At 63.6% G+C, this 10,909-nt stretch overlaps 1 protein-coding gene across 1 annotated transcript in view; it reads left to right on the top strand.

Moving 5' to 3' along the window:
- The window catches only part of Jph3 (junctophilin 3), a 52,116-nt gene that overhangs the window by 5,221 nt on the left and 35,986 nt on the right, over nucleotides 1-10,909 (top strand). The window contains exon 2 of the mRNA XM_048792402.1: nucleotides 10,544-10,906. Coding sequence (XP_048648359.1) covers nucleotides 10,544-10,906 — 363 coding nt within the window. The remainder of the gene's footprint in view (nucleotides 1-10,543; nucleotides 10,907-10,909) is intronic.

Here is a 10,909-nt window from a genome sequence, read left to right as displayed (position 1 = left end):
TGGTGGACTGAGAGTGTCCTGGCCGCCCGCCAGCAGGCTTGGGGGCTTGAGGCCCTCCAGGGCCCTGGGCGGCCTCCGCTGGTGTGTGCAGGGCCCTGCGGTGAAGCAGGTGCCCAGCTGGCCGGGGAGGCAGCCAGGGAGAGGGCATCGCTCCCCACTCAGCACCAGTGCCCCTGCCAGTCACAGAGGCCCATTCAGCATGCGCCCCCAGCCATACGTGGCTCTGTGAATTGAAATTCAAATTAATTAAAGTGAAGTTTAAGGAGTCGGCTCATTGGCCACACTGGCCACATTTCAGGTGCTCGGGAGCCTCTGTGATGAGTGCTACCACACTGGGCATCACAGACACTGACCCCTTCCATCATTCCAGAAAGGCCCATTGGACAGCCGTGGCCTGGAGTGTACATGGCATGCGGGGGGCGTGTGTGTGGCTGGTCCCTGCTGTGAGACCAACTACTGACGTGGAGCTAGCACAGAGCGGTCACTCACGGGATTTGTGGAGTGAGTGGACATGCAAGTGGACGTGGCCGTATCTGGCCACTTCTCTCACCACCGTCACCGCACACGTCCAGTTCACCGTGAGATTGATGTCACGGCCTCACTTTGGCACTCTCGTGAAGTCCCTGTTTTGTCGTGGGCTCTGTGGTTGGCCGTGAGAGACCCCGTGTTCTGCACAGGGCCAGCCGAGCAGCGAGGGCTGCGGCCATGCGTTCCTGGTGTGGGCAGTGGTGGAGGGGGGCTTCTGATGCTGCTGAGTGGCCTTCTGTGCAGGTGCACAGGTGGCCTGCGGCCCACCATGTCCTCTCCCCTGTCCTCCATGTGGTGTGTCCAGGCATCCGAGAAGCGCTGCAGAATCCTCCTGGGTTCAGGTCACACAGCTGGGGAACCTGGGTCCAGCCGAGAGTCCTCCTGGGACTCAGAGTCCTCCTGGCTGAGCTCGGCATCGCGTGGTCCCTGGCTGGCTGCGACCATCGATGGGGAAAGAAGAAACAGATACAAGAACCAGGACTTGTGACTTCCTAAGTGACAAGGGGTCTCCTTGCTGGACTTTGGGGATCTGTAGGACACTCCACAGGGGGAGAGCTCTGCATGTCCTGCAGGAGCAGCAGCGGTGCCCAGGGCAGGGGAAGCCCAAGTCCAGTCTGGAAGGATGGGCATGGAGACGGTCATCCCCAGGCCCCGGGCCGCTGACCTTTTGGAGGCCTTTCCTCTCTGCCTGTTTTCTGGTGTCCGTGATGGAGCCCTAAAACCTTCCCAGGAACGCCGCAGGTGCTCCCTGGCGCAGACTCTCCTGGCCTCTGCCGCGGCGCCGTGCAGGGCTTGGGCAGGTGGAGCGCCCACCATGGTCATTACCTAGGCCAGTGCTTGTCACACTTGAGTGTGTATCAGCTGCTGGGAGGTGAGCGAGCGTCAGGACACAGATTGCGGACCTGCCTCTGACTTTCTGGGCCTGGGATGTCACCCCCAGATCTGTATTTCTTGCATGTTTCAGGTGCTGCTGCTGCTGCTGGCCTGGGTACCCCACCTTCAGCACCCTGGCTCTTGGCTAGTGCCTCCCAACGCCAGCTGCGTGTGGGAGTCAACACCTATGGCCCCTGGGGGGCCGTCAAGGGTGCAGAGTCCCGGGCTCCAGGGCAGGCGCCACTGCGTGCTCCTGAGCTGCCCAGCGTATGAACCTGGGTCCTCCGAGCTCAAGGAGCCTCAGCAGGTCTGTGACAACATGCTAGTGTTGGTCTTGGCCATGGACAGCTGGTGCTCGCGCCTGGGCCCACCTACAGGTACTGACTGAGGTGGTCCAGGTGCAGCCAGGAGCTGGGTTCTTTTCTGACTCTCCTGGTGAGGCTGAGGTTCAGTGCAGACGGAGGACCTCTGTTTCTGGGCGCGGTTTCTGCACATTGGCGCCCTCGGCCCTGGGGTCCATCCAGGACCTCTGACGCCAGACGCACAGAGGTGGTGTCCCAGTCCCAGGATTTGATAAAAGTGATGGGGCCGAGAGTTGTTGCTTTCAGTAGAGTTTTAAAACTCAGAGTCAAGTGACTCATGCAGTGGACACAGTGCTTCCTTCACAAAAGATGTACGATGACGTTGACGTGAACCCCAGGTGTGTGTCACTGGGGTGCACTCAGGAAATCCTGGAGTCAGGAGGACCGCGGCGGAGCTCAGTGGTGGAGGCTCGCCTGGCTGAGCAGAGGTCAGCGTCGAGTCCCCAGCACCACACATGCACACAGAGTTTCTGCAGAGCGTCGTGGCCACGCCCGTGATCCCAGACTGGGGAGGCCGAGGCAGAGGATGGCAGTTCAGGGCCAGCCTGGGCAACTTATCCAGGGCCCGTCTGAAAATAAAGAGATAAGAAGAGTTGGAGTGTGGCTCAGAGGTAGAGCACTCACTTAGCATGTGAGAGCCTCCTTTCCATCCCCAGTACCAAAATAAAATCTAAAAGGCCAGGCATGGTGGCACACAGCTGTGATTCCAGTGGCTCCAGAGGCTGAGGCAGGAGGATCGCAGGTGAGAGACCAGCCTTGGCACCTTAGCACGTCCCTCAGCAACTTAGTGAGACTCTTTCTCAAAACAAAAAATAGAGAGAACTGGGGAGGGTGGCTCAGTGGTTAAGTAAGCTCCCCTGGGTTCGATCCCTGGTACAAAAACCAAACCAAACCAAAACCAAAAATAGATATTTAAAAAAAAAGAAAGAAGGAAAAGAAAAGGAATTTGAGCCAGGCATGGTGATGCATGCCTATAACCCCAGCAGCTCAAGGAGGCTGAGACAGGAGGATTCAAGTTCAAAGCCAGCCTCAGCAACTTAGTGAGGCCCTAAGCAACTTAGTAAGACCCTGTCCCCAAATGAAAAATCAAAAGGGCTGGGATGTAGCTCAGTGGTCAATGCCTCTGGGTTCAATCTCTGGTACCAAAAAGAGAAAAGAAATTTGAGGTCTCTGGTGGGCTGCTGCCCGGCAGCGTATGAACCTGGGTCCTCTGAGCTCAAGGAGCTCTGCAGAGCTGTTCCCTCTCTTCCAGGAGAGAGCAGGTCCCTGCAGACTTGGGATGTTCTGTGCATTTCTGGGGGTTCGACTCCCTGAGGCCCCTCCACGACCCCCAGTGGCACCCTGCGTTTTCCGCGAGTGCCTGACCCTGCCCAGGTCCATCTCGGTGTGCACAGCGAGCGGACGTCCAGGTGGGAAGCCAGGTTCCTGGGGTGAGGCGCCTCTCCTGGCCCCTCCTGCACGGCCTGCACCCGGGCACCCCACGGCCCGCACCCGGGCACCCCACTGCCCGCCAGCCTTCCGCAGTCGGGCCTCCTTCTCCCGCCTGCACCGCCCAGCGCAGCGGCCTGCGTGTGAATGTGGACTTGGTTGCTGCCCTCTCCCGCAGGGGCCGCCCCTTCTCAGGTGGCCCTCTCCCAGGGAGGACGCAGACCCCCCATGTCACAGGTGGGAAACAGAGGCTCAGGGAGGGAGTGGCAGCGGGGCGAGGGGAGCCTGGGACCAACAGCACATGGTCGCAGGTCAGATCCCTGCACTCCCGGGCTGCCGTAGGATCCACAGAGGGCCACTCGGATGCTGTGCCGCTGCCGTCCTGGGGACCCCCAGCCCCAGAGAAACGCCAGTCTCCCCCCAAGTCTGCTTCTGGAAATGAGAACTGGGTGCCCAAGGCGGAGGCGGCAGGGGTCTTCCTGCAGGGAGACCCAGGAGAGGTTTCAGTGGAGGGCCTGGTGCTGAGGGAGGCCAGGAAGCCCTCCCAGGGGGGGCTCTGAGGCTGGGCTGGTTGTGGCCTGTGAGGCCTACACCCGGACAGCTGACCGGTGGTATCTTGGTGACATTTTTTGATGACATCTTTAGTAAAATGTCATTCACATATAAAACGGGTCCCTTTGAAATGTACAGCTCAGGGCTGGGAGGGTGGCTCAGTGGTAGAGCGCCTGCCCGGCTCTGTGTGAGGCCTTCTGTCCCTGGCCTGGCACGGAGCAGGACGGGGTCGGTCTTGAGAGTCACACCTGTGCCAACAGCTGCTCCCCGTCTCCGCCCCTCGGGATGTGGGTGTCTGAGGTCTCCCGTTTGACCCTTCACGGGGACGGAGTCCTGCGGCCGCAGCCCTGGGTGTCTGGCTCTTTCCTGAGCAGGGCGACTGGCACCACCCCTTCTGTGCTGACGGATGTCCGTCTCCCTGGACATTCGGTGGATTCTGCCTTCTGGCTGGGTGAACACCTGGCAGCCTCTGCTCCTCGGGGCCCTGGACCTGCCAGGCCCCGTGGGGACGTGGACCCGCCGGGCCCCATGGCAACTCCGACCTTTGGAGGCTGTGCCCGTGTTCGCTCAGCGGCTGTGCCCTTTCCGGCCCCGCCTGCAGTGCGCTGCGGTCCGGCCACCTTCCTTGCCAGTGTGTCCTCGGATGGGCAGCTCCCACGGGGACGGCGTCCGTTCAGTCTTACTGTCGAGTCGCGGGGTTCTCTGCAGGTGACAGAGCCGTGTGAGTGCCACAGGGCACTGAGCTCAGCTGTGCTGGGGCCCTTCTTGTCTGGCAGGGGCTGCGCACACAGTAAGGCGCTCAGAGCGTGTGTCGGGACAGAGCTGGGCTCACTCCCTCCACTCACAGGGAGGCCGGGCTCGGTGCGCTGCTGCACAGCTCAGTTCTCTGGAGGTCGCAGCTGGCATTCAGAGAGCCATGGTGTCGGGGAAGGAGGGTGTTTTATTAAGCGCCAGCTGTGTGCCCGTGTCAAGCTGGGTCTGGGACGGTGGTAAATATAGGGCCCAGGGCCGCTTGGGGTTGGACTGGCTGGGACCGTGCCTGTCCCCGTTCAGTGCTGATAGGTTAGAGTAGGGGGCCAGAGGCTGGGGTGTCTGGGGCCTGGAGAAAGCCACCTCAGGAGTGACACTGGGCTGAAGGTGGCAGGAGAAGTTGGCAGGGGGTGAGGCGTGGGTGGGGAGGAAGGACGGGCAGCCCAAGTGGCAGGAGGGGCCTTCATGCACCCCCAAGGCAGTGGGACAGGACCCAGGCGCGTGGGGGCAGACCCTCAGACCTTCCCCCTCGGGCTGCACCAAACCGGCCATATTGTGGCCAGCGCGAGGACTGGCCAGCATGAGGACTGGCCATCTCTGGTCAGGGGCTGCATCCAGGCCTCGGGGCCTGGTCTGAGGACATTACCTGTACCCCCAGGAGAACGCAGCAGAAACGTAGCAGAGGTCAGGGTTCTTTGGGGGCTGGAGGTGGCATGGTGGCAGTGACGTGACGCCCTCACAGGAGCAGTGTCCTGTCAGCTGAGAGGCAAAGGGAGGGACGTGTGAGTCCTGGGAGAGGCAGGATGGAGGCAGAGCCCGGAGACGGGGACGGTGGGGGACAGGAGGAGGCCAGGAGGCCATGTGGAGGGTGCGGAGCCCCGTCTCCTGGGGGGAGGCTGCACTGAGGGCTCCCGTTGCCTTTGAAGCTGTGTGGTGACCCTGGGAAGTCCTGGCGCCCGTCCTGGGGGGACGCTGAGGGGAGAGAAGCAGCCGCTGGCCTGCAGCCCGAGCACCCAGGTGGCCCACCGCAGGCCCCTCGAGCCCCAGGGCTTGGCTGGACCCCGGCTGTCCTCGAGCCACGGGGCACCCCCTGCTTGCCTCTCCAGCCCTGGAAGGGCCCCTTGGGCTGTGAGGGGCCCTCTGTGGAAGCTGGGTCCCTGGCTCTGGGACCTGGAACTGACTCAGCAGGGCCTTCTCCCGCCTGGACAGTGGACACTGGGTGGGACTGCAGCTCCAGGCCTCAGTTTGGCCTGGAGTCCCGTCCACTCGGTGCTGGGGGGAGATGGTCACCCTAGTCCTGCAGAAGGGGGTTCAGGTGGCCCCGTCGGCATGTCTCAGGAACAGCTGCAGTGGCTGGTCTTGTGTGAGTCGGAGGCCAGCCTGCTGGCCCCGGGCCTCTGCAGCCCTTCAGTGCCTCCTGCCCCAGGATGGTCAGCGCCTGCCCAGGCTTCCCCTGACACTGCCCACAGCCTCCAGAGTGGGCACTTCCGTGGAACCACCCAGCACTCCCTGGTGTGCGGAAGGGCCAGGGCCTTGGGCCAGTGGGGTTCACCCAGACGTGCTGCAGGAAGGGGCAGTTCTCTGATGGGTGTCTCCGTCGCCTCTAGAGAGGGAGCCCAGGGCCAGGCCGTGACTGGTCAAGGAGCAGTGCCCTCCTCTTAGCCAGGAGGGCGTGGCTGGTGTTTGCGGGTGGCACAGTGACCTGCTTTCATCTCAGTCCTGACCCCGGAGTGACTTTGTCCGTGAGGTGCTCATGCCAACAGGCGGCAGGTGGCCGCGAGCTCCCAGGAGGACAGGACCCTCAGGAGGCCCCCGTCCAGCCCACCTCCCCACAGGGGCTGGTTGTGGCTGGGGGCACCAGGACCAGCAAGGACCCCTCCCCTGGGGTGCTGAGTCGGCACAAGGGGCCTTAGTGGCTGCCCGGGACCCTGCCTGGCTGGCTGGACCCTCGAGGGCTGGCCTTCCTCCTCCCGCACCCCCCGCAGCCTCAACCTCCCTACGGCTTGGGCCTCAGTGTTCTGGGAGGTTCCCAGGCAGTGTCTGGGCCCCTGGCCGGAGCCTCACTGTGCCAGGTGACGGTGAGGCAGGGTGCAGAGCCTGTGGGGGGGGGACCCTGTGGCCTGCTCCTCTTCCCTGGATCTGAAGCTGCTCTAGGAAAGTACTGGTTAAAAAGGAAGAAACGGAGGGCAGGACGGAGGCTTTGCCAGGATCACGTGGGGCACTTGGGACGGGCCGACCCTCATGCCGACGGGGCCTCTGAGGCTGTGGTCCTTGGTCAGGCCTCACCTGTGTGGCTCCTCACGTCTCTGGTTCCCAATGCCAGGTGGCATGGAGGTGACCGTGGGGGTCCCGTGTGCTGCTCACCCCGGTGGGGTGAGCACTGGGGTCTGGTCTTGCCTGTGATGCCCGCTGGCCCTGTGGTGGTGATAGCTGGACACCAGGCTGTGGCTCCTGGAGTGGTGGCTCCCACTGCGGTCCCTCTGGGACCCGGGCCTGCTCTCTGGCCTGCTCTTTCTGGCTTTCTCCCCTGGCCTTCTAGACACGGGGTGCTGGTCCCAGGCCCAGCGGCCTCCAGGTGTGCAGGCCTTCACACTGCCAGCCAGGCTCAGGTCCCCAGTCCCCGGCCAGGTGCAGACCCTGACACTTGGTTTCCGCGGCTGAGGAGAGCAGTGTCATTGGGGATGCTCTGGTGAAAGTGTCCTTCGTCCCTGTCCACTGAGACCTTCAGCCCTTAACGGGGCCACGTGCCCAGAGTTTACGGTGAAAGGCGAGTTGAAAACAGGGTGGTGCTCGGAGGCAGGCGGCCTGGGACTCCTGCAGCTCCCCTCCCCAGGACCAGAGTTTCAGCCCGTCAGAGGTGGGTGCCTCTGCCGCGTGCGTGGAGCGAGTGGCTTGTCCCCTGTGACTTCTGCTGAGGCAGGGGGACACTCTCAGCTGCTGAGAACCCTCTTCCTTGGCCTTCTCAGTATTGTTAGACCACAGAATCAGAGATGAGATCCGCTGTGTTGGCGGTCACACTGCGCCATCACGGCCAGCACCCGGGCCGGCCTCGCCTGCGCTGTCCCGTCTAGAAATGTCGCCGACAGCTGCGTTTTCCCATTCTTCCTCTCAGTGCAGCTCCCCAGAGACCACCCTCCACATCCCCGCCTGGAACCCCCGCACGGATGTGCCGTTATGGTTGGCCGCCCTCCCCGTGGCTCTTCCGGAAGCCCCTGGCCTGGGCGGTGCTGGTCTCACGTCTCCCCTTTCTCTCGCTTTCCGCCCCTCATGTTGGTGGAGAAAGGACTATGGAAGGTGAATTGGCGTGACTTGGTGACTTGGTTGATGGGTTGGCGTAGCATTGGGACTGGAAGTCACTTCTGCTCAGAGCCCCCGTGGGGCGGCTTTCCGCGGGGCACCGCTGGGTCGGGGTCGGCTGTCCTCTGCCACTCGCTGCTCAGTCCAGCACCCACCACCGGCTTTCCTGGCCTCGGGCGGCCCACAACCTCGTGCTGCCTGTCTTGCTGGGGCTCTCTCCCCTGCTCGTGCCGGTGTCTGTGGACCCCTGAGTCCTAGTTGGTGTCTCTGGTCCTTTTGTGCCTTTGCTCTCTGAGACCCCTACGCGGGCCTCCTGGATGGTTCTCAAACTTCCTTGGCATCTTCCACCCCTTCCTTTCGTTTTGGTTTCTGAAAGATCCAGAACTCCTCCTGCAGCTTGCTCACCAGGGCTGAACTCCGGCCACCCTCTCGTGGGTCCTGGGGCTTCTCTCTCCGACCTGCTCTCTGCATCTTCTCGTTTGGGGGTACAGCCTCTTTCTCTCGAGGGTTCCGGTCCTGGTTCCTTGCTGTCTCCCCCCCAGGGCTTTTCCTGATTGTACCCACCTTCCCGTCCAGCTTCGCCTGTGGCCTCTCCCCGTGGAGGGTTCCTCCAGATGTCCAGTGACCTTGGCACCAGAGGCTCCGGGCGTGGCCTTTGCCACTGGCCTGCCCTGGTTCCTTCAGGGGAGCCCTCCCGTCCCCGGGCAAGGCCATTCCTACTGCCAGCGTCCTCCCTTGGGCAGGTCTCTGTCCCCGTTAGCGCTGTCCGGAGTCCAGAACTCCCCGCCTGACCCAGCCTTGGGATACAAATGACCAGCATGGGTGGGCCCCCGTCCAGCCCTGCCTCCAGCTGGGACAAGTCCCACCGTGCTGGGCCACCCTTGCCCTCTTCCTGCCCCACACCCCTCTTCTCCTGCAGGTACCCAGCTCCAGATAAGTCCCACTCACGAGGATGCCCATCCTGGGCCCTTTGTGTGGACAAGCTGACCTCTGACCCCCATCCCCAGCCACTTGGCAGCAGCTGGGGTGCAGGGTAGGTGCCACCGCCTCTTGGTGCAAAGGGCTCTCGTGGCCTTTGTCCGAGGCTCTGGCCAGGTCGAGGCTTTGTGCACACCTGTCCTCGCCCAGGTCTGGGCCACCTCTCATGTGGAGAGTGAGGAACCCGCGGCGTGGCCCTGCCCTCAGGGAGATCAGGGCCTGGTTGAGTGGGAGGATGCACTTGGAACACCCAGGGGCCTGCTGCTGTCCCCAGCCCGTCTGCAGCCTGTACGGCGGCCAGCCCATGGACTGTGGGTACGGGGTGAGGGGCACTGTTGGCCTGTGTTGTGTAGCAGGGGCAGGAGCTGCTCTGGCCGGGTGGGTTGGACGGGGGTGGGCAGCTTGGGTGAGAGGAGTCTGCAGACAAGGCTCAGGGACAGACAAGCCGGAGAGGTCAGCCGCGTTCTGATGTGGAGTGTGCTGAAGGTAGGAAGGGTCCTGGGCCACAGTGTCAGGCTCCGTCTCCCCAAACCTAGAGGTTTTACTCTCTGGGCGGGGGTTTGTACGGAGGAGGTGGCTCTGGTGGCAGGCGGCAGGGAGTGGCGGGGAGTGTGGCCACCGCAGGTGCCGTGCCCTGCTCAGACGTGGGACCCAGTGGGACCCTGCTGCGAGGATGACTGAGGACCAGCACGGCCGGGCTGCGTGTGGCCAGGCAGTGCTCCGGTGACCTGTGGTGCAGAGCACCGCCAGGCCTGAAACTGGCCTGCAGTCACAGAGCCAGGCCTGCCGGGCCTTCTTACTGTGCGCTGGGCAGCATGGAGTTCGCCATCTTGACCTCTTCTCCCAGGCGGCCTTGGACTCCTGGCCCCCGCGGGCTGGCAGCGCTGCTCGCGGCCCCAGGTCTCCAGCCTGTGTGGGCGGGCAGCCTTGGGGCACTAGATCAGTCGCCGTGTGGCACATCGTCCCAGCGATTTCCATCGCCCCAGGAGAAACTTCATACCCACCGGCAGAAGCCCCTCCCAACCAGCCTGGGCAGCCCCTCTCGACTTCCTCTGTGGACCACTTGCCTCCAGGACCATCCCTGGGCCCACTGGCCCTGGCCTTCTGTGTCTGGCTCTTCCTGTTGCATGACACCGAAGGCTCCCGTGGCGCAGGCTATGGGCTGCTTCCCTCCTCACAGCCGCGGGTCCCTGGCAGGGGCGAGTGGCACTCCCTTATCCTCGCCTCTGGATGTGCGGGGGCCTCCACCTCTTGGCTCCGGGGACAGTGCTACTGAGAGTGGGGATACGGATGCCTCAGCCCTGGCCTCTTCGCGGTGGTGGGGTGTGCTGACTGTCATGCCTGAGGTCACCTGAGGACACACATTGCCTTCTGCCCTGTCCCCACTGAGACATCTCCTGGGGGCCTCCAGCAGAGTCCCTGCAGCTGCCCTGGGCAGGGTGCTGTGGCCACCCCAGGCTGTGGGCCTCCTCCAGGGCCTCCCTGTGCGCTGCAGGCTGAGGCTCACTCTGGGTCCTGTGCCTGGTTGCGCCACAGAGTGATGCCTCTTTCCCGCCCGAGTCCCTAAGGGAGTGGACCCCTCCTGTGGGGAGCAGAGGCAGGTGTCTCTGACAGTGACCATCGGGGGGTAGGTGGTGAGCGCTCTGTGTTCCGTGGGCCTCCACGTGAGCCAAGGTGGGAATGCAGGCAGAGCCGTCCCGTGGAGGGACTGCTGGCCTGTCCCCGTAACTGGGGCGCTCGCTGCCCTGGGTACTGACCCCTCTCTGTCTCCCCAGGGACGTACCAGGGCCAGTGGGTCGGCGGCATGCGCCAAGGCTATGGTGTGCGGCAGAGCGTCCCCTATGGCATGGCGGCAGTGATCCGCTCGCCCCTGAGGACGTCCATCAACTCCCTGCGCAGCGAGCACACCAACGGCACCGCGCTGCACCCGGACGCCTCCCCAGCGGTGGCCGGCAGCCCGGCCGTGTCCCGGGGCGGCTTCGTGCTGGTGGCCCACAGCGACTCCGAGACCCTCAAGAGCAAGAAGAAGGGGCTGTTCCGGCGCTCACTGCTCAGTGGGCTGAAGCTGCGCAAGTCGGAGTCCAAGAGCAGCCTGGCCAGCCAGCGCAGCAAGCAGAGCTCCTTCCGCAGCGAGGCGGGCA

This window comes from Marmota marmota, unplaced genomic scaffold (assembly GCF_001458135.2).
Source record: "Marmota marmota marmota unplaced genomic scaffold, marMar, whole genome shotgun sequence".
Taxonomy (NCBI): domain Eukaryota; kingdom Metazoa; phylum Chordata; class Mammalia; order Rodentia; family Sciuridae; genus Marmota; species Marmota marmota.
This window is presented reverse-complemented; position numbering and strand designations above follow the sequence as displayed.